This window comes from Pygocentrus nattereri, chromosome 6 (genome assembly GCF_015220715.1).
Source record: "Pygocentrus nattereri isolate fPygNat1 chromosome 6, fPygNat1.pri, whole genome shotgun sequence".
In the NCBI taxonomy this organism is placed as follows: domain Eukaryota; kingdom Metazoa; phylum Chordata; class Actinopteri; order Characiformes; family Serrasalmidae; genus Pygocentrus; species Pygocentrus nattereri.
Genome location: NC_051216.1, coordinates 20,313,156 through 20,337,769, shown reverse-complemented (window position 1 = coordinate 20,337,769; position 24,614 = coordinate 20,313,156). Strand labels below are relative to the sequence as shown.

General features: G+C 40.0%; 1 protein-coding gene across 3 annotated transcripts in view; it reads right to left on the bottom strand.

The window, feature by feature from the left end:
* Positions 1 to 24,614, bottom strand: part of LOC108424323 (RNA-binding motif, single-stranded-interacting protein 1) — a 50,263-nt gene that overhangs the window by 9,747 nt on the left and 15,902 nt on the right. For all 3 annotated transcript variants that reach the window (XM_017692259.2, XM_017692260.2, XM_017692261.2), the window contains exons 2-4: positions 18,672 to 18,853; positions 13,263 to 13,321; positions 6,979 to 7,070 (exon numbers count right to left, since the gene is read on the bottom strand). In XM_017692259.2, the coding sequence (XP_017547748.1) occupies positions 6,979 to 7,070; positions 13,263 to 13,321; positions 18,672 to 18,853 (333 nt within the window). The remainder of the gene's footprint in view (positions 1 to 6,978; positions 7,071 to 13,262; positions 13,322 to 18,671; positions 18,854 to 24,614) is intronic.

Genomic DNA, 24,614 nt, shown 5'->3' with positions numbered 1-24,614 from the left:
CCAGTATTATCGAGTGATCCACCACTTCCTCTCTGTCTGTGGCACAGGGCTTGTGTTTCTAAAAGCTCCAGGTAAAGCCAAAAAGGATCTGTCCAACTTCTCCATATGGATCACTCCATTGTTTTTTCATTTTTTGTTTTTTTTGGTTAAGAAAAAAAAATGGTTCTAAGTGACAGCATAGAGTTCTCGATTTCACACAAGCTGCACAACATGACTGAAAATGCTGGCAGTGAGCCATTTCTACCAAGGGCTGGAAACCCCCTCTGATATGCTTCACTCAGTACTGTTACAGCGTAATAAACAGTAAACCAATCTAAAAAAAATAGGTAGATGATTTAGGGAGATGATCTGGAAAAAGAACAGATCAATGGGGAAATGTTTTCATACCCTTAGTAGCAAAGCTGTGGGACATCCTGACAGCATGAATACAAATTGCTAACTCTCTGCTTGTGCGTTTTAGGACAGATCTACGAGTGTTTAAATGACTGCTTCTCTCTCTCCTGTGCTAGGTGTTTTAGTTAATAAAGGGTCAGTCAGCATGAATACTGATGAGCTGCAATTTGCATGCAGGTCTTGGCCGCCTCCTCCAAACGGCGTCACATCAGCTTATTTCCTGAGTTACATCAGCATCAGCAGAAACGGAGAGAGAGAGTGAGAGGAGGAAAGAGAGAGACTCCCAGGAGAGAGGGGCCGCCTCATTAATATTCATTAACATCCTACTGCATTGAGCTCCTGCCAGAAAGAACAAAATAGGGAAGGGAAGAAAGAAAGAAAGAGAGAAAGAAAGAGAATAAAAGAAGGAAAGAAAGAGAGAGAAAGAGAGAGAGAAAGAGAGAAAGAAAGAGAGAGAGAGAGAAAGAAAGAAAGAGAGAGCGAGAAGAGAAAGAAAGAGAGAGAAAGAAAGAGAGAGCGAGAAAGGGAGAGAGAGAAAGAGAGAAAGAATGAAAGAGAAAGAGAGAAAGAGAGAAAGAAAGAGAGAAAGAAAAAAAGAAAGAAAAGACTGAGCAATTCTGAGAGGCTGTACCCAGAGCAAGGGGCTCAATGAAGGGGGACGGTGAGACAAGGCGTGGGGGTAGAGATCCAGCAGTACTGTCAGCCTCTGGTTATACAGGTACCACAACTCAATGTCAGGCAGTGGAGGGTGGAAATATGCAGGGATGCATTTTGATTCATCTATTTGAAGATGCCGATTCAACTGCAGTGATTGTGAAATGTAATAAATGTTATTATTTACAACAGATTACAATAATTTTTTAACAAAGCATAAGTTTTTCTGATTTTATTGCTAAAATACACTCACCACATTATTATGTAAACTTGACCAATTTATCAGATCCACTTACCATACAGTTCATTTGCGTTTCATAATTTGGCAGCCCCCTCTACCTCATTCATCAATAGTTAGTCCACAAGACCACCAGTAGCTATTATGCAGGATTCTTAGCATGGCAGTCACACTAACATGTTAATGTGTGTCGAACTGGTATGAGTGCATGAGGGACAGCAGTGTTGTTGGAGTTTTTAAAACACTAAACATCTACTGTCCACTTTATCAGACTCCAGTGGTCCAGCTTGTAGATGTAAAGTTACAGATGGCAGCTCATCTGCTGCTGCACAGTTTATTTTGACCATCAGTGATCAGTTTCTGTATGGTCCACCCAAATGATACCGGCAGTGGTGGTGGTGATCCCGACCACCGTTGAAAAGGATAACAAATAGATAAACAAATGAAGTGAATAAACTGAATAAATAAAAAATGCACCTATATGGCAAGTGGACGTGATCCAATGGCCAATCAGTGTTGATACAAGGTAGATGAACCTACTAAAGTGATTTTGATTTCTTTTTTAATAACTGACCCAGGTCATAGCAAAATCTGTGATTTCATAATGCACTGAATCATTTCTTAACAAATCATGAACTGATTCAATGTGAGGTCAGAGATTTATGCCCCTCTCAGGAGACACTGTGGCAATTACCTTCAATAGACTGTTGAATGCCAACACTAAGTTTACTGTACTGATTCTGAGCACATCTATCACATAGGCAACATCCACCAGAGGAAGGGAGGTAAACCGCTAGCGTTATTTAAACTGACTCATCTGGTTTGGAATCAAGGGCAGCTCAGTGACCTAATGCCCATGCCATATGATTTGATGCAGTAGGGAAGAGCGCTTGGTCAGCAGATTAGTGGGTTAAATGTGTGAGCGGAGATTAGCGGTGATGGCTGGAGGCTGAGTAGCTGCAGACATGCAATGCTAAATTACTGCTCTCAGCTCCAGCATTAACAGCTTCAGAGCTCTTTGGGTTGAGGGGGATTACAGAGCGCACGGCTAGAGATACAGTGGAAAAGGCCAGGTGTCCTCAACACCACGTATACACACCCACATGTGCAGCCTCTCACACATATAAGCATACATACATGCTTTTATACACACACACACACACACACACACACACACACACACACACACACACACACACACACACACACACAGGTCAGTTCAGAGGAATTACAGAATTGTTTGTGCATATATTTATTGGGATGTGTATGTACCTGTAAGTATTTAAATGTATGTGAATGTCTATGTGTGCCCACTTGCGTTTGAACAGGAGACTTTTGTGCAGGACAGAATTTTGGCAGGGCCTGATAAGACATCTGTTTGTGCAGAGAAGCAGGTCACCAGCTAACCATCCAATCAGACCAGGTCACATGACTGACTGTGTGACTGTGTGTGTGTGTGTGTGTGTGTGTGTGTGTTACAGAGACAGACATACTGAGAATGAGAGCCAGAAAGGGTTGTGTGTGCATGACAGGAAGAAACAGCAGACAGTAGGCTTGGGTAATGGCTCTCAGATAACTTTCTGTTTATAGCAAGAAGAGGTGAGGGAGACGTCCACGGAAAACACACACTGACAGTGATACAGAGCATGCAGCACTTGAACAGTACACACTCTGCAAATGGGGTCATCAAGCTGTGGCCCACAGGCTACATCCGGCCTGTCAGGAAGTTTTCTCCAACCCCCAACCCATCTTCCAAACCTTTTTTTAAAATTCTATTAAATTATGTGGAATCGGGGGGGGGGGAAGCATCTACATATCTACCATCACTGTTCTGCATATGTATACCCAAAATTCTAACGAGAACAGCAATAATGTCAACTTTTAATACAAGTTAATGTAAAGAGATTTTATACCAAGTCATTTAGAAGCATTCTGATTGAACTGTTTGGTTTTCTAGACAGCTACATACTATCCTAACGTTAGCTTTTTATCTTTTAGCTCGTTATCCCCCTCATCTGACACTTGTCATTTGAGAAATCAATTCTATCTATTATAAAGTTGATCTGAAAAGTTACTACAGTATATGGATGCAATAATATAATAATGTTACCTATCTTGCAGTAATTCAGATACACAATAAAGACACACATCTGTTGTTTTAAACAGTTCTTGATAAGATGAAGATCTCTGGCACAGCATGACAGAAAGAAAACAGCCATGCATCATTCCCTTCACTCTTTTGTTAGCAATTATGCTTTTCTCTACTCAGCCAAAAGCCCACCACACTTATGCAGTGTTCTTTCTGTGCCTTGCGATCCTGCTACACAACTGCGCTTCAATCATACATGTTTACCTTCTTACCATCATTGGCAGAATGTGTTTGAAGAATGAGGAATGTTCCTGCCCTCCAATTAACATACCTTCCAACCAAAACCTACAGCTTCCAACTTACTAACAACTTAAAATGACTGAATGGAGCCTGAGAAAAGAGCAAAAAGGGAAAAGGAAAAAGGAAAGAGTTCATTAAGTCCACACAGGTCGGGTCTGATTTGTTTGAACAATGAAACAAAAAAAAAGAAAAGAAAAAAAAACCTTTGGAGAAAAGTTAAAGGAAAAATCTCGACTTTCTAACGAGCTGTGCCCGGAACAAAGCTGGGCTTAAACTGGCCCGTGTCGCCCCAAACAGCACTGCTCTAATTGGAAATGGAAAAGGTTCAGAGGGCACATCCAGTAGCTTGTCCATGCCTATACAGCTCCACAGAGCCTTACACAGCTTTCATAGGGCCTGGTTGCCACAGCGTCAACAGACCTGTTACCATGACTACCTCCAATTATTTACTTCCTTTGCTTTAGTGGAGCAATGTAAAAGTGCTGGGAGTTTTGCTGCTGCAGCTCACTTTTACCCACTACAGAGAAGAGTTCATCTACGTGTTAAAGACAGACAGACAGGTTTGTTTTAATAAAATATCAGGATGTGGGGTCATATACAACATTATGCAAAAATGTTTGCAAAAATTTTATATATATATATATATATATATATATATATATATATATATATATATATCCCTTATTTGCCTAGTTTTTAAAAAATGAAAACCATGAAATGGCTTTTTTAAAGACACTTTACAAAGTCAAGACCATTTTGTTGTCTAGTTGAGGACATTTTTCTCCCAAAAATGTACAAAAATGCACACAGCCACTGTAAAACACTGTAAAACCTATGCTGTAATACAGAAGCCCAGAATAAAAATGTGCCTAATTGTTGGAAGTGAAATTTTCCTACAGGAAAACCTGCACAGCTGCAAACCTCCTGCCCCTCGTAATCTCTCTTATTATATCTCTCTGTCCTGGTCTCTCTCTCCCCTTCTCTCCCCTTCTCTCTCTCTCATCCCTTTTCATACTTAGGCCACAGCATATCTTTAGGAATGAACAGAGTTCTGAATAAGCAGGGTTGTGGTGAAGGCTGCTAAGAAGCTGTCTGACTGATTTCTCTCTGTTTCTATACCATTTTCTCTCAGATATGGCTTTATTGCGCCACTTGCTACCAACACCTAAGCATTTGCCGTGGCGTGTGTGTGCTCGCGTGCATACGTACATGTGTGTGTAAAATGAGTGCGATTACAGGATGTAAGTTTTATGTTAGTGCCTGTACTGGGTGTGCCTCAGACAGTCTGCGCTTTGTGGCAAATGAAGAGCCTTGTCATAGGGACACAGAGGCTCCTGTGTGTTTACCATGTGTGTGCGTGCATGTGTCTATCCGAGAAGGAGAGACAGAGCGAGCGAGAGAGAGAGACAGAGAGAGAGAGAGAGAGAGAGAGAGAGAGAGAGAGAGAGAGAGAGAGAGAGAGAGAGAGACAGAGAGTCAGAGAGAGAGAGCGAGCGAGAGAGAGAGCGAGAGAGAGAGAGACCCCAGGGAGGATTCCCACTGGATAACGTCACCCTGCTGTCATCACAGTATCTTTGTTCTCTCTCCCCCAACACACACACCGTACACAGACTGTTCTTCACGCATTAACACGGATGCATAAAAAACTAAAATAGCCTCAACAATCAAGCAAGGGGACACTTATACACAGAGTACGTCCACTAACTATTACTGTATTAGGTCAATACTACAATACTATACATACACCTAACTTAGCGCTGCATAATACATTTTGTTTTTATTGTTATTGTAATACAAGCTTCTGCAATAAACACATCATTAAAAGCTACAATAAAAGATCAAATTACCAAAAACAGTGAAAAACCTAATGTGTGTGTCTCTGCGCTAGGATCATACTCCCATGTGGAAGATGAGCAACTAAACCACTCAACAATTAAAAAACGTGTGCACAGCTCAAATACTACTCTATCCACTGACCTACAACCCTGTAAAAATATTGTATTGTGTTTTAAATGTGCAAGGCAGCAATGGCTACTGTCACAACAAACACCTTTATCAACTAAACAAAACAAACAAATAAATAAATAAGCAAAAATATGTAGTTGTAGTTCTTCCATGCCAAATTAAAATATATCTTCTTCTTCTTCTTTCGGCTGCTCCCTTTAGGGGTCGCCACAGCGGATCATCTGCCTCCATCTTGCCCTATCCACTGCCTCCTCTACTTTTACACCAACCATTTCCATGTCCACCTTAACTACATCCATAAACCTTCTCTGAGGTCTACCTCTTCTCCTTCTACCCGGCAGCTCCATCTCCAACATTCTTTGCCCAATATATCCAGTATTCCTCCTCAACATGTCCAAACCATCTCAACCTGGCCTCTCTGGCTTTATCTCCAAACTGCTCCACCAATTGGTTTTGTAGCCTTTAAAGAAAAAGCTGTTGAAGTAATGCTGACCATTCCTCAGCCTTTCTTTTTTATTTTGCACTATAGTGAACGGTATTTTTTTGTAATTTTCTATTTTGCTATTTACTTAAGTGACGTTAGCTGGATTTGGGCCTGTATTTGCATCTCAACCAGTCAGCGAGAGGTACACTATTTAAATAATAATTGATCACTTCTCATATAGTAATCGTGATGTTCGATAAAGCTGTCGAGACATCACATTGTATGTCAATATTTTATGGCTCTATCCCAGACTTAACAATTTTCTCCTTATCTCAGATATATATTTGTGATTATTGTTTCTTTTAATACCTGTTAATATTTTTTTCTTATTTGATGGTGTATGTATCTAAATAGAAACAAAAGAAAATGGATAGTTTTAGGGATGTGTGTATGGAAAAGATGTGGGTATTTTTTTAACAATGTTAGGCTTGTTTTACACTTAGATTTAAAAAAAAAAAGTTTTATTGCAAGGACCAATGAAATGTCTGCATTTCTAATTCTCACTACTGTCCATTACTGTTCTCAGGATATTGTGCTTACAAAGTCTTACAAACTGGCATCTCAACTTTGCAGTATCAAATTGAACTGGTTTGATTATTTGGTTTGAACAGCTTCAATTCAGCCAGTTCAAGAAATTAAATTACTGATTTATAGAAAGAAACCAAATAAAAATGAATGAATCTTATGAATTTGGTTAAGTTCCTGAGCTGAAATCCACTGTGCTGAAATCCATACATCCATCACAGAGCCTAGAGACACATCATCTGACAGCAGAGGAGGAAGAGAGAGTTCCAGGTAAAGAGTGAAAGAGAGAGCGAGACAGAGAGAGTGAGAATATAACAGGTGTGCTCTTACCTTTGCCATCTGTGCCTGCACGCCGCTGGTTTTTAGAGCGTTGACGGCTTTCTGTGCAGCAGCAGGGCTGTCAAAGTCCACAAAGCCATAACCTGAGAACACAATCCAATTTTTCACTTATCGTGACATGTAGCATTCCTATATAGATGAGTTTGACAGCCTGTGGCCATCCTAAGTATATGCAATTTCTACTTGTCAGGATGGTGGGGGTAGAGCACATTCTAAAGATTTTTCTGAGGAATTCTGAAACCATGGTCATAAGGGACAGGTGCAAATAGATTTGAGTTAAAGCTGTCTGTCTAGTTATTTACACCAATACTGGACCACACTGTGCCTATTCCAAATTATAAGAGGAGTCAACCCAAACAGTTACAAAAGCCATACTGTGCCCAAATGTGTACTACATTGCTAATGTTTGCAATAACAGGTGACACATGAGACTAGAATGTAATTCAAAGAAAAATATATAATCTAGTAGTAGAATCTAGTACACATCTATTGTCATGAATACAGTCCAAACCTTTTTCACAGAATTCATGATTAGGAAACTAGATAGAAGAGCTTTAATCATAACTTGTATATGTGCATTTTTTATGCCACCACACAGACATGTCCTGTTTCTGTCCTTAATGCCCTTAAAACTAGCTATGTAAGTTCAAGATTTTCTCATTAAACATCACCTTGAACACGTCTAGTCCAGCTTCAGAACTTAGGATAATACCTTGTGTACTCTTTTTAGAGTTGTAAATGACCTCCTGCTTGCTGGCACAATGTTCTTAACATCCTCCTCTCCTATTACCTCAATATTTGTTTCTGCACCGTAAACCATTATGTACTTCTATCCCATCTTTCTTCTACTGGTACTGCAATCTTAGCCCTAGACTGATTTCAGTCACATCATACTACAGACAACCAATACTCTTGTTAGCCAAGGGGTGCCTCTGGGTTCAGTTCTTGGCCCACTTCTCCCCCCTCCCTGTAGCCAGGGTCTCTGTTAACCAGTAAACAAAATTTGGCCAGAAAAAAACAAACAAACAAACAAAAACTCTGTCAGTACATATAAAATTGTAAGCATTAAATAATTGTGGTAAAGTGTCTTCCAGTTGTTCTGCATATGGGGAAAATATTTACTTTAAATAGAAAATCTCAAATTTAATACACATAAAACTCAAGTTTTGCTGTATCTGGGTTGTCCAACTTCTCTGATATAGTTATATTGATAAAGTTGGTGTGTTTGCAAAACCCATCTCAATTTGTTAGAAATCTTTCTCTTACCCAAACTGAATTAATCTCTGTAACATTGTATGCTTCTGACCTCATTATTAATTACGCAAAAAACATTGGTCCAAGCTTTAATTTTTTCCCTTAGAGGGGTCTTTTGCATGGGAGAGGTATGACCACACTTGGCCTACACACAAATCTGTGGTGGTGTTTAAACGTGTGCATGTGTGTAGATGGTTAAACAGTGTGTAATAACCACAACAGAGCTACTCAATTGAACTCTTTGTGAGTGGATTTGACAGATGTGTGTATGAAAGTGTGAAGGTAACCTGTGAGTGACTAGGTTGGGTCCTACTCAAGCAATGCTTTCAATTGTGTGTAAAGGCTGTGCAGTCAATTTGTTTATCAAAAGAGTTGGGCAAGTTTATCAAATGACAGATGGCCAGATCCAATTCCAAAGACAGTTGCATTTAGTTAATCATGAAAAGCTATAATTAAGGCATTTGATTTACAAGCACAACAAAAATTCAGCAGTTTTCTAGGTAGTGCAATAACACCCACAGTACTGTGTAAAAGTCAGAGACCATCCTTCATTTATATAACAGTATAGCCATTTTAGGTATGTTCTTTATTTTTTTCAGAAGAGATTTCTGAGGTGACTGGATACAAGTTAATCTACAAATAAATAAATAGAGGCCTGCTCTTGCAGGAAGAAAACTGAAGAAAAAAAAAAAAACACAGGTGTTTCTGTCTATCTACTTTGAGGAGACGACTCAACACTATGGCTCTGAAAAGACAGCTGTCAAGAAGCCTTTGCTGAGAAAATGAAAGACAGAAAGGGAGCAAATCTGCAAATGAACCAAAGCAGCTGCTAGTGTTTTTAGAACAACAGATTCCAGAGAGTCCAGACCTCAACATCAATGAATGTGCTTCAGATTACATTGTGAGATGAGAAAATTCAACTTCTAATAGCTTGGTGCTTTGGTGGAACTTTGGTGTAAAAATATCCCAAAAGATTTCTTTGAAAAACAAAGAACAAGTCATCTGAGAAGAACAGAAGCTATAATAAAGGCAAGAGCTGGACACACTAAATACAACAAAGACTTAAACATCTGAATATACAAATGATATTATATTTAGTTGTTGAGGCCTCTGTGTAGTCGTAGTCGTCTGTTTCATATATGTTTCATGCTTTTTTCTCCCGTGAGGCTGAACATCTTAAAAATGTACTCTGGCTGTTTTGAGTTTAAATAAATAAAAAGGGTGGTCTCTGACTTTTGAACAGTACTTTATGTTCTGACACATCACAATCTTGTGATGATCTCACTGTGATTATGTTTAGGATGGCATGCAACACCGTTGTGAACCACTATATGTGCATTTATGTAGAGGAGTGTACATCTGAGAGTAATAAGCACATGGGGAATGGAGAGTGCTGATTTTGGGGGCTGCTGTAAAGAGTAGCTTGTTTGCAATTTTTCGACTGCTGGCTAATTAATCTAAAACTGAATCCATATGGCTGTGTGTACAATGCTGCCTTTTTGACCTACTGTCCCATTGCGGGTTAACTTCTTGCCTCTGCAATTTGTGGATTAAGTATCATTTAATACAGATCTTTAATGTGTTGCAGAAGTGTAAAAATCTTCTAATTGGTTGCATCTTCCCATTGCAGAAATGTGCTTTTAAGTGCTTGAGAATACAACTTTAAATGCTTAACTTGCCATGCATCACTACTCCTAATTAGGTTGCTTTATATTTACATTTATGCATTTGGTAGACGTTCTTAACCAGACTGTCTTACAATTAAGTCATGTTACAGAGTCAATGCAAGACAGCATTAGGAGTCTTGCCCCAGTCTTTAAAGTGGGGGGACAGAAACCATTATGCTTTACCACACACACACACACACACACACACACACACACACACACATATATATATAAGATGCAGCATATTATGCTGCATTACACTGACATGAAGAACTATTCACACAGTGATGGAATAAAGACATTAAAATATAGAAGAAGCTCTTTTTTTCTGTATCTTTATGTTTACAAAGTAGAATTTTTGGCTCATACATTATTGAGTATTATAAAATTATTATTATGATCAATTCTAACATACTAAAATCTAGGCAGTTCATCTGCCACCTTCAGATCAATACGTCAATGCATTTTTACACCCCTAATCAGTCCTGATCTACAGTTGGTCTGCTGCTCAGTCACTTCTGTCTGTGCCTGACTGCTATGGGTGCTGCAGGGCCTTGTTGGTGCTGCTATTGCAGCTATATTTAACCAGTAAACACGTCCGACCGCAAATTCAGCCAGCTCAACCACTCTCACAGCACAACACCATAAGCACTGACGCTAAACCATGATGTAAAGGGCTCAAACATACTTCAGAGCGCAAGCAGAAAAGAATGACAAAACTGCCATATGAAGTGCTCTCGATTCAGTAATATAACAGAGAATACCAAATGTTTCCAGGGTAGTTACTGAGGCATCACCCAAACTTTCACAGCACGCGGAAGCACTAGTGAAAAGGAAAGTGAAAGTAAAGGTGTCTGGTGCTTCAGTGGGTTTTAGAATTCTGGGTGTGTCTTACTGTACATGTTGTATTTTACATGGCTACACAGGCTATTGTGCAACTGGTTTTATACTATGGAGAGTTACAGAGCTGATAACTGAGATGTAAGCACTTCATTGGCAGCACTCCCTGAGCACACACAGTCAGTCAATCTCGAGATAGGATTACAGTCGATGTACACCACACACATACACACCCTTGTCAGTCTTCTCCGACAGGCTGAGATTACTCAGCGTATAAATAATCCACAGCATTGTGACTGCGTGCAGAGGTCCAGGGCGGCCAGGTCTCTGAGGTGCTAGACCCAGGAACAGAGCCAGAATCCAGGCTATGAAACTTTTTCCTTCTCTCTTTCTCTCTCTCTCTCGCATCACCTCCACCCTGGAAGCACACCAAGGGCCTGACCTAGCCAGCACAGCCAGAGCAGAAATAACAGCAGGGAGTTCAGAGGGCTGATACAGAGGACACCTTCTCCTCCCTCCCTCCCTGCCCAAAGGCCTGGCTATCTGTTTCCTGAACCACCCAGACCCGCAAATCAGCACAATGACACTCACACACAATAATACTCCTAGGCCGACTGTAAACTTCAAATGGAAAAGCTTTCGAGGCAAAAAGCATGAAATATGCAGTGCTTTAAGTCTGCGTGGTACAGCATGCAAAACCTAATAAATTAAATACAAACTAGTCTTTAGTTCTGCAAACTCATTCTGTCTGTGACTGGTCTACAACTACAAATGTAACACTGTTACATATATAAACTTCTGATCCTCATGTTTCCTTTTGAGAATCAATCCTCACATAGAAATACCATGGCCAGTCCACCGTGCTGAGAACGGTTCTTTCGTCCAGTAATGGCTTCTCGACAGTTACATATCCTTTCACATGCACAGCATTAAGCAGTCTTGTCACCATAGAAGGACTGACAGAATCTGAGGTTCTCAGGCAAGAGTGGAGCTTGATTTTCTCCTCATTCCCAAAGATGAAAGCTTTAAGTACTGTTTATCTAATGGTAGACCATCAAAACCATCACCAACTTATTAGGAGTCCCATGTTTTTTGCAACTTTTAATAATTTTTTCCAGATTTGCAAACGTATGTGTTTTTAATTTAATTTTCTTTTATTTTTACCCTTACTTAATAGTATCTCCTGAAAAAAATAAATACCTTGTACTTAATAGCCATTTTGACCAGAAATTTAGCAAATGAAGGGTGCTCTCTGACATTGGTTTTTAACCATGTATCTTTTGATAGCTTTGTGGTGTCACTACCTGTCCCTATATAAACTTATTTTTTCATATTGGTGTTTTGCCCAACTAAAACTGTTTAATGGAGCATTATTGAAAAAAATAAACACTTTTAAAAAGTACTGGTATCAGGATATTAGCTTAGTGTTGTTCTGTATGGGTTAGAGAAAACAAAATCAGCACTATTGCCCATGCCCACACAAACACAGACACACAGAGCCTTTCAAACACACATTTGTAATATCACACACACACACACACACACACACACACAGATATACAGACACAGTCTAATACACACGCACGCATATACATACAGCTGCCAAGAGGGCCTGAGTCAGAGCAGGGAAGTGGAATTTGTATTAATCATGGAAACAGGCCCTGGCAAAGAGTCCAGCACAAAGGGCTGTTTGATCCAACTAAGAAAAGTCAAACATCAGAAACACACTGCTGTCACTGAAACACTAACTTCTGAAATATGTCTTTGAAATTAAAATTGAACTCTATAAATGCACACATATATGGTATCTATTATTTCCCACAGATCTGAAATAAATTTGGGGGGAGCATCAGGATGATGGGGGCACGGTGGTGGTATTCTATATATACGGATCTACAAACTCATCTTAGTATTCTTTTTAGTTAATACTTGGGAATTATAATAAGGCATGCATGGCTTGGAACTGCTGAAACACATATAGCTGATGTTGTGTCCCACATTCATGACAATATAAAATATTTTGAAAATTGGGAAAATGGGAAAAACTGAACAAATTATGCTTGGATGTAGTGTAGTATCATGATTTTTCCAATTAACTGTGATTATCAAAAACTATGTATGCTGTTTAATTTGACTTAACATTGTAAGTCCAAATGTTAAGTCAAATTAAACAGGACTACTAGCACATTTTTGTTGTGAAGTGCTGATTATACTTATATGTTCAGAAAGACATACTGAAACATACTGTTACATAATTTAATCACAACAGCAGTAAATACTGTCATATTGCCCAGCGCTACTACCAAGTACTGCCTATGTATGGGACACATCAGTGCATTATAGCTGTATAAAGGATCAGTATATTTAATGGGTTGAATCTCCTGTACTGACCATTCTCAGCAGTCTTAAAACAGACCACTGTCAGAGGACAACAGTGTTTTTAAAAAAAAAAAAAAAAAAAAAAAAAAAAAAAAACGTGTGGTGTTTGTTGAGGAGATGGCAAAAGATACACACCTTTGCACTTGTTCGTAGTCTTATCCAGGATAGCCTTCGTTGATACAATTTTGCCATAACTGTGAAAAAAAAAAACAAAAAGAACAGTGTTGGTGGATGGATTAAAACAGCAGACAGCTGGAGACTGTCTTACAACACTCCCTCACCCACTTCTGCACACACACACACACACAGAAATAACACAGCTTGCCCAATACTTTATGACATCACCTCCCAAACATGAGAGACAGGAAGTTGTTTTTAGACTGAAACGTTCCCGAAAGCAGTACTTTCTTCTTAAAACGTGAACGCACACCACAAGAACACAATGTATTCTGGAGACAGTGGCCTGACCTTCAGAAACAAAAGCTGTGGGCAAGAATAACATTAAATGAAAATCAATTTAATGCCAGATTTTTTTGTTCTGCTAAATCAAGAAAGAAATGACACACAATGTATTTCCTTTTGCCACATGCACACTAAATATCTGCTAGCAAATGCAGATGAGACCAGGAGCCTGTCTCACAAAGCACAATTTCTTGCTTAGCTTGCTAACTTTTAGATTAGCTTGATCTCACCCAGGATCCTCACCAGCTCCAGGGCGGGTTAAATTCAGAATTTAGGTTTTCGGATCATAACCTACTCGTGAACCAATCAGGGAGAGCTTATAACCCATCAGGGATGATGGAGGTGGTCAGTTTTCTTCTTTATGATGTTTGTGCCACCAGTGACATGAGCAATGCTATTTTAAGCAGAGAAAGCAAACCATATTACTCATAGATTAAAAAAAAAAAAGAAAGCTTTACTTTCCACATATTCAGGCAAAAGTTCTCATCCTTTTAAAAAATAAGCCAATCTGCTTCTCATTTTTCACACGATTGACTGTTTGTCACAAAACTGTTCCTTACATGTGCACATGCATGGGGATTAATCACTGCTTGAGTATCTAAATATGAGTTAACAGAGGTAGTTGTTAACAGACTTTGTAAAACAAGTTGACCGTGATTCCATGAACTCTGTCAAAGGTAAACTTGCTTCACGAGACAGGCCCTAGGAGAACAGCAAGGCAAGACTCTTGAGTCATCTCAGGGCCACAAACAGGATGCACACCAGAGCAATGTCACTAACACTGAACAGCCTGACAAATGAACCTGACATTGAACTCAAAACACACTGAGCCAATGGTGAGTATTTTCCAGAACGAACCAGGTGGCCACACACAGAGCAAAAACAAAACATTGGCCAGAAAAACAAAACAATCAGTGTAAACACTTCCAGATGGAGGCCACCTTGGCCAAGGTGTATGAGCATTTGATCTTCCAAACTGACTGCTCTCCATAAATGTCATTTCAGACCCATTACAAGAGGCAAAGCAATGTAGTAAAGCACAAAAAGCTTATTTTTGCTTAAACACGTCAAAGGGTTTACCAATGCCGCATATATTGTAGCCTGAAAAGATGCATTGACAGGTTCCATATGCACTGTGGTGGTCACTGAAAGTCCAAAAGTTAGGTACAGGCAATTGGCTGTAACTAATTTAAGGGAAAGATCAATGTTTAGAAAAATTATTCATGTGAAGTGCTTGGATTTATCCTTGTGTTTTTTTTTTTTTTTTTTTTTTTGGAAATACAGCTATAGCTGAACATGGCATGTGCAATCTTGGCCAGAGGGAACAGAGCACAGCAGGGCATATTGTGTAATCACAGAAAGGGTAGAGTTGAAAGAGAGATGGAACACATCCTTGAGAAAGTCATATAGCACACAGTAGGCCAGAGAAGGACACATCTGAAAAGAAATTTGACCTCTGACTTCTCTTGGAAAGCAGAGAACAGATTTTCTTTAAAAGAAGACTCTTGATCTCTCTTCCTATATGTAACAGAGCCTTACCCATCATACCCAGGCGAACGGGAGGAGGGAAAAACAGCATTAATCCCATTCAATTAATATCCAAACACCAAAACCATTACGAGATTTGAAATCCAATTATGGAGGATGACCCTTAAAGCCTGCGCCAGTGAGGTCTCTCTCAGCTGCCGTGACCTTCTGCTTTTCTCTGCTGATTCCGGGCCAGGGGCATGAGGGGGTTTCCAAAGAGTTGCCCCAAATTAATCATTAAAGGAATCTCAGTCTGAAACCACCAGTCCCTGAAAGCCCATCTCTTGCTCAGTTTAGAATGCCAGTGGAAAGTGGGAAGGGTTAGGAGGTAAGAAAGGCAAATGGATTACCCTGCTGCGTTTTAGGCCACTGCAGGTTGATTGAGGACACAGTACCATTATGAAAGGTTGATGAATGTCATTCATAAATCTCTCCAAAGGCCTGTGACAGGAGCACAGTGGTCCTTCCTGGCTCTTAAATGGGTTTTATAAGCTTCCTGCTCTGCTTTATAGGGGGACAAGGGGGCCAGCACAGAAGCACAGAACAACTCTCCCTATTAGTCCCTCTCTCCATTAGCTTCCATTGAAAATCCATTAGAATCGGATTGCATAGGCTAGTGATAGAGATAGGGTGTCATCCCTCCCAGAGACACAGCAAGGAGAACAATGCAGCTGCCATCTCACCTGCTGTTCCTGCCCTGCCTTCATCCTATTACTCAGCCTATTTGTGGCTCCTCTCACTATTCACCATGCACTTATTGATTTCTATAGACACCGTTCAGGGTCATACTACTACCCGCTAAAGCACACACGGCACTGAGCTGTCCTCTGATCTGCAGCCAACAGCAAACTTTCTGCTCAGGGCCAGAGATTGTGTAATGTTCAACTAGACTGTGTAATGTTTCTTACAAATTAGTAACATCCAACCTGAGAAACCATCTCCAAAAAAGCCTACAGAAATTGAGAAAAGATCCTATAATGATATAATTATAATAATATAAAATCCAGTTGTGTACATAGGCATAAAATGCAAAAGCTTATCTCAGGCCTCTCTGATTGGACCGCTGCTCTGAATCTCACACTGCACTAATTCAGCCAGAAACGTGAGCTAATAAATACAACTAAAGAAGGCACGATGAACTCATAATTCAACATTTGAGAATATTCAGTATTAAGTGTAGGCCTACTATGCCTGTAAATCCAGTGAAGTGTCCTTTTTCACCAGATACTTGCCCTTTACATAAATGTAACATATTTTGCAATCTTTGTATTGTACTCCGGCACTGCTGCTGTGGTAAGCAAAAAGAAAAGGAAATTAAGTATGCAGAAAACGGACCTGTGTTAATTTTAAACTGAGAAAAACAATGTAAAAACCAACTTATGTGAATGAATAAAATAATGCTCATACTGGTCTTAAGAACAGGTGAACACGTTAAAACTTTAAAAACTCAACTAAGTCACCAAACTTGGGTTTGACTCCTCACTATTTTATTTGACACCAAAAAGTACCATATCTTTGTTTAATAATACTCTGGCCTCTTTTCTGACCTGGAAAAGTTGCAAGGGGCGAGTTAAAAGGTTAAAGGGGAAAGCTCTTTAGCTATCAGGATTAGATTAAGCTAAATGCAGCTAATGGTTTTGAGATCACACCCCTGGCCCTCACCTTACATTAATCCACAACCTTAAATGGCTACTGCTAAGTACTGTAGTCACTCTGCTGTGGTGCTCTATTTTGAGATGGTGATTAAAGTCTCCACCTTTTAAACAGACTCCTTGTTTCATTTGAACTCAACACTGTGTATAAAAGTATTGACTAATTCTTCAAATACACAAAAGTTGCAGTGGTTTGTGAACCATAACAAACATTTGGCTATGTAATTAGACTCCAGCAAGAGAGACATTTGATTTTCTCAATGATGTGGAAATGATGTGGAAACCAAAATTGCTACAGTTTGTCTTCCTTGCTATAAAGAGCGACTCCCCTCCTTAGCAAACACTGCAGGGAAGCCATAGAGGAGGAAGAACGAGATTGAATGTGCAGCAATGTCAACATCTTATAGTCTTTCTGTGTGTTTGCATGCGTATGTATGTATGTGTGCGTGGAGGGGGTGGCTGGTTGACAGGAGGTTTGGAAGACGAGGAAAATGAGATTTCAAAGTCACCTCGCTGGTCTTTTAGTCTCCACAGTCTCCATAATCAGAGATTCGAAAATACACTGAGAAAAGGCCATTTTAGGGCCTTCATTGTAGAAGAGCTTCATGGAGGTGGTGGCTCTTTGAGAACATGTACTATCAGCCCTTCTGGATCAGTCTGCTTGCGCAGATACTGATATCGGAATTACATTGGTATTGCATTAGTATAGGCAGATAACTGCTTAAAAAATGTATTGGCATATTTCGAATTTAACCGATATTTCAAATTGTTATTTGGTGACATATTTACGATACTCTGTAAGAGCAAAATACTAAGGTACCAGGTTACTGTGCTAAACTTTATTCATTTTACTTCATTCGTAACTGTTCATAGATACATTTCAGTTTCTCTGTCACGATTTCTACATATCTGTTTACATATTGGCATAGTCATCTGTAGATATGTACATGAAAACTGGATATTGGCATTGGCCTACAACTCCCATATATGTGTACATGCAGATGAAAACGCAATACTCCCATCATTCCCATCTATCTGTTTCTTCTCCGCCATAAGCATGTCAATGGGCTATTAGTCTCTCTTAGCCCCCCTTCACAACTCCACTCTGATTCTTAGTTGAGTGGATTCTGTCCCACCTCTTAAAACCATTTCAAACCACCCCACAGTCTGACAGTCATCATAACTGATCATTTATTCACCACATTACTCCCGGTTTAGAGCTCTAAAGGAGAGAGATGTGCCTACAGCCCGATGATACTGAAAATCTTCACTCGGTTACTGTAGAAAGAGGACTGTGATTATCAGTCCAGAGAACAGAAACCTATGGACGCTACTCAATTTCTGCACAAATGCATCTCAAACCCTGTATGAAGCAAAAGAGCACTGAATGTTCTTACATGTTGTGAAAGACCATTAATGTTATTTGTGGTCATAATGTCTGTGTAATCTTACGACTGGCTTCACATCTATAGGGAGCTTATCAAACAACCACTGCGCCACTGTAGCTCAACGGATTACAGCCATATACCAGACCCGGTGAGTGTTGATTGGAACCGTGCTGATACAGGGGATTGAGGTTTGCGTATTTCAGACCATATTCACCACTTCGAGCCGTAATCGATCTCCATTTCAGAGCAGCACTTTCCTCTCAAAGTCCAACTGGGATTAATGAGTCACAGCCAGTAATTCAGATCTGCAGGAGGCCCCGCTCCCATCTCTTCATCTACTTCAGCAAACATGAAAGCCTTTTGAAGCATTACCATCTTCATTCAGAACTATCATTTTGGTCCAAGGCTGCCCACCCCCAAGTCTCTCCGTTACTGGGACCGAGGAGAAAAAAAAAAAAAAAACGTGTCGATAGTGGATCAATAACAGCACTAATGAGAGGATGTGGAGTACTCACGGCTGGCAGAGCTTGACCAGGTCATGGTCGGTGGTTGCTGGGGGCAACCCCCGGATATACAGGTTGGTTTTACTGAGCTGCTCCCAGCCTGCCGTACTGCTGCTACTGCTGCTCTGATTGGTGCTGCTGTTGGTTCCGGGGCTGGGTGGGGCCATGGGCTGGGACGAGGGGCCAACAGGGGGCTGTCAAAAAGGACAGAAAAACAAAACAGGGTCAGTGTGAAGACACAGAATTGCACGTTGGTGTGAAAGGTAAATTTGGCCCTTAGATCTGGTGGAGAGAAAGAAAATGACAGACAAAAGGGGAGGTTTGCAAGCCTGTGTCATGTTGGACTCTGAGTCAAAGTGAATACAATGTGGTGATTGTGGGGATGAAAAATGGAATTATTAACAATTATTAGATAAACAAAAGCTGATTGTGGACTGCAGGGAGGTATAGCTATAGGCTAATCCTGCTCTCCACTGCTGCATTCATTATGTGGATTAAGGAGGAGAGACGGAACCTGGGTGTGAAAGCCTACTTTGGAGTCTTATTGATCAAACTTACAGTAAAAGGGCTTGGCTATGGCCAGTTTCTGCCTGCATTTGCATACTAATGAGTATGGGGGTAGGGGCAGATACTAGATCAACAATTGTATTGAGATGCTTGAGGCACAGGCTCTGGAAGGCAGGCTGCAGTGATGCTTATGCAGATCCATTACTGCTTGAAGCACACCTAGCCTGCATGAAGAAAGAACCCTTTAGCTTTGTCAGGATGACTCCCTGTCATACATAGGACAGTTAATATCTTAAAATCAAAATCAAGAACTCATCATCCCAGACATTTACATACAGTGGAATAAAATGTTCCTCTAGGGCCTTGGTGCAATATGCAACACCGGGTCTATGTTTATTAGGCCACACAAGCGATGAAGACATACACTGCATTCAAAATGGTTCACTTGTTAACTCATTCACTATTTGCCACAAAGGGTTTGCTATATAGTGAACTGACTGGAGAATGACTATGATGTGGAAGTTGGAATCTGAACGGCTCTACAACAGGGCTGACTAGTACTTGTAGAACATAGTGCACTCTTTCTGTAATACAGATGAATTTCAAATGCAGCTATAGACTACATGTGTGCAACAGTACAAAAGTCAGTGTTGTAAAATACACTCACCGGCCACTTTATTAGGTACTGTTCAGTTGTTCTGTTGCTTGTTAATACAAATAGCTAAATCAGCCAATCACATGACTGTACCTCAATGCATTTAGGCATGTAGAGGTGGTCAAGACAACTTGCTGAAGTGCAGACTGAGCATCAGAATGGGGAAGAAAGGTGATTTAAGTGACTTTGAACATGGCATGGTTGTTGGTGCCAGACGGGCTGGTCTGAGTATTTCAGAAACTGCTGATCTACTGGGATTTTCACGCACAACCATCTCTAGGGTTTACAGAGAATGGTCCGAAAAAGAGAAAATATCCAGTGGCAGGTTTGTGGACGAAAATGCCTTGTTGATGTGAGAGGTCAGAGGAGAATGGGTAGTTTGAGATGATAGAAAGGTAACAGCAACTCAAATAACCAACCAAAATCTCTGAGGAACGTTTCCAACACCTTGGTGAAAGTATGCCACGAAGAATTAAGGCAGTTCTGAAGGCAAAAGGGGGTCCAACCTTTTATTAGCAAGGTGTACCTAATAAAGCGGCCAGTGAATGTACTAGGACTGTAATAATAGACTCAGTTCATGATTCAATTTGATTCACGAATGAAGAAAAACGATGACTGCACCCTTGTCCCACAATTAGTGAGACTAGAGAAGGAACAGGGAAGGAGTGTGACTTACGACACTGAATGTGCTGGTGTGGTGCAAGTTGTTGTATGACGCTCAACATGCTGCGCCACACCAGCATGTTCATATATGCAAAACATGTACATGCATGTGTGTGAAGCATTGATTCTGGGAGGGGGAAAAAATCTACTAGGAAGTCTAAAAGAAGCAAGCAGAAGTAGTCTACTGTATTCATGTCTGCAAACAGACTGACTCCACAATGTCTGCGAGCGAGTGAGGATGAATATATCGCTTTACTGTGATCCATATCTCCTCTGAAGTCTACTCTCCTCTCAAGCAGTGAAAAGCAGGTGCGTTGGCCCTGGAGCTCTGACCTCGGAGGAAAAATCTGGGGTTATGCATTTTCCTTGACTTCCTTACAAGACTACTCCTGTAAAGCTTAAGGCCTTACAGGGATATTAAAATGTTTGATGACTTTTTCATGGTACACTATGTCACATAAACACACAACATTTAGATTTTCATGGGTTTGATCATTTGGGGCAGCCAGAATGCACCAGCAGTGGCAAAAAATTTTTTTTAAACTACAATGACGGTGGCTCGACATTTCACTTACTGTGCTGCACTACAAGTCAATTAAACATGTATAATCATTAGGGATGCACAGTGATAGTGTATCTGCATAATGATAGTGTATCAGCTTCAAACAGATGACAAAACGTGGTCAATGTTTCAAAACAATATTTGATGTTAAATTATCATCACATTGTTACTGGCAGATAACTGCCACTTAAATTGCCATCTTACAGATGTTTTGACTGATGTTTCAAACTCATATTTAAACTCATATATTTTAAGAGGTCTTTATTGTATACCGTCAAAGAAAAACATTTAAAAGATGCTGTGTTATGGTGCTAATGTCTGCATTTTATTCTTTGTACTGCATTTGTAACCATATACAAATAAATGATATGTTTCTCTGTAATGCTGATCCAAGTAGAGCCCAATTTCAACACTTTTTATATGTTTATGTATTGACATTAGCAGTGGGGCAAACAGACACACACAGACACACACAGACGAAACCTCAGAGGTCATTACATGCAAACAAGTCAGAGAGACATGTCTAGGAATGAAAAGTAAGCAAAAGTAAAAGAATGAACACTGCATCAAACCCTGCAGGGTGTGTGTGTGTATACAAAACATAAATATGCTTTACAATTAGAAATGCATAAAACTGCCGAAACGCAGAGTACCAATAAAGCATATTTTTCTAGATTTGAAGAAATTCATAAAAACACAAGACTTCTGATTTACTCCATGTACACATAAGAGAAAACCATTTACTCCAAACATCCTAGCAATATATACTTGCTGTCAGAACAAAATTGTCTATCTCCAAAACATTCAATTTTAATAAGACGGGAAAAAAACGTATAACCAGGTGGCTTTACATGTAATTTTGGACCATTTAAAGTTGGCTCATTCATCACACAAGTTTTAACATAATGTAAAGGGTATTTGTATACATTGTAAACGAGGATCTCCCTCAATGTACTCAGAGTTTAGATAAAGGTTGATTGATTTAAAGCTTTCAAATTATGCACAAAAGAAAAAATGACAACAATGGAGACACAAGGGTTTTGCACGGCAGCAGTGATTTTTGCCTCAGTATGCTTACTGAGATTCAACAGGTAAAGACAGAGTTAAGCGCAATGTGTCTTAAAACACGTTCCACATTGATAGGCCTTTCGCAGACTGCCACAGAAATGTGCAACGCTCCCACTCAATGTAAACCCTTAACTGGAATCGTGTTCTCTATTCAAAAGACCTCATATAGCAGAAAAAAATCTTGGGGGATATTTGGACAGGCTTTGAGTGCACTGGTTAGATGGCCCTATTCTTCACATTATAAAAGAGCTCTTGTGTGGCGGAGCCAATCACTTCCGTCCTGTTTGCATGGACACAGATGTTCAGAGCTGGGGGGAGCTTTTTCTCTTCAAGTACTCCCTCTGTTACAGTCTGATTACCCCTTTTTTCTGGCCTTCTCCGTATTTTCGGGCAGTCACAAGAAAAAAGGAAGTGTTTGGAATCCAAAGAATGAAGCAGTGACAGAGTTGAGCAATTGCAGACTGGGCGGGCTCCAGAGGCTGTGATCGTCTTTCCAGCATTCACACGTCTCCCCAGCTCTGCAACTCGACACTCTCTGGCTGAGATTTCAAACCAGGAGTGTTTTAGGCCTGCATCCCGAATGTTCTCTTTCTTTTTTACCCCATGGACTGCTTCTCTAAGGTGTTCGCAGACTAGCACACCAAGATGAAATTACCAACTTTCCGGCGAAATAGGAACAGCCTACTCGGAAAGACAGCATACTCTCATTATCCTTAGCCATACATGCATTTAACCTTGTTTTCACTCAAACCTGGCCTGTGGCAGACTGGTCAGGAAAGCTAGCTCTTGTTTTCACTGGATGGAATTATTACGTCCCACAAAACCAGCTTCTGAGAAAATCAGCTACAGTCGACGTCGTCTCCCTGCTTATTACTGCTCATCTTGAAAGTATTTCTGAAGCGAAAGCTGAACAGGAAGCCTTAAAATTACTTTGTGAGAAGTGTGTGTCGTGGGGGTGCCCTAGCACCTGCTCTCTACTCCAGCCTGATAAACAAAAGCCTCAAAAGATTCCTAATATGGAGTAATGAGAGGAAAACTGGGCAAAAACAATGGTAAAGGAAATATCATCTCAAATGAATCTGAATTGGAAGTTCAATAACACAGGTCTAAAGAAGTAGCCCAGCCCAAACTAGTCATAGGTAGTACACTAGAACTGATCAGAAACACTCCCCTATGACAACGCACAGTGATAGTAGTGAACAAGAACCACCCTACCAATTAAGCTTTAAGGGCTGGGCTGTGTCGAATTGTACTTATATGTCGACTATACTTATTAGTCTCTGTTTCATCTCCAGTTTAAGTCTAATAAAGGAAACCAGGCCCCGAACTGATGCTTCAAAAGGCTTTCCTGGAACACTCGATAGCACAATTTTTAATATCACAATATATCATCTGTACAGGTATATCACATTGCTGTCAGACAACAATGCGCATGTAATTTTAGCAGGAGTGAATTATAACAAGTACTGCATTCATGACAATATGCTATTATATAAAACAGCATCTGTGAAGCCAAGTCTTTTTTTTATTCTATTCTATGCACTTTATGCATCCAAGACTTGACAGTTAACCACAACATGTCATTTGCTTCAGATTGTGAGTTGAACATGCGTGTAAATAAGTAGTCAACAGAACTGTCAAATATAAAAAATAAAAAAAACTTTTAGCACAGAGTACCAGCACTCATGAAGCATGAGTTTAGTTTTACTTAAACTTAAATATCATCAAATAAACATGGTATATTCGAAGAAAAAAAACACAGCATTTTCTCAGTACCTCCCAGCATTAATCACTACTTCATACTACTACCTTATTTCTTCATGTATACATAAATTTCAACTCATACAATGTAATAATAATAAGACTTGTTCTCCACTCAGGAACGCCTTGTTTGTGCCTCTGTCCCAAATGTTTGGGTGCCAGACATAAATCTTTGGCTGGAAGCTAAAATCTACAGGAATTTCCTTTCAGAATCCAACCATTTCCTCTCTCTGCAAAGGCTGTCTAAAAGAGGCAGGAGAGCTGAGACAGGCCTCATTAGAGGACACGACATGACTCAAGTATGGCCACTGTGCCTCATTAAATTACTTGCATTTAAATCTTCTCTAACTGGTTCTGTGACTGGAGACTTTGACTTTTCCACTGATAGTCAAAGACAGTTGTCCAAATCTGGTTAATTGTGTCTTCCTTCCTCAAATTTTGATTGCTTGCTCAATATATAGGCTCTGTAAGTTTTTCACAGATTAAAAATAAAGAAACAGAACAAATGATGAGATAACAAATTTTAAAATGAATTATTTCTAAAAATATCATGCTCCAGCTGTGAGTTGTATTTTCAATCAAGCATGCACTTAATAGCTGCATCAAAGCCAAAGCCCTGCTGCATGAAGCTGAGATTGCAGGGTGCTGAAAAACAGGGCTCAACTCAGTGAAATCCAGTAATGCTGAACAAAATATCATTCCATTGAAGGTCTCCACACAAAGGGGTCATTTATGGCAG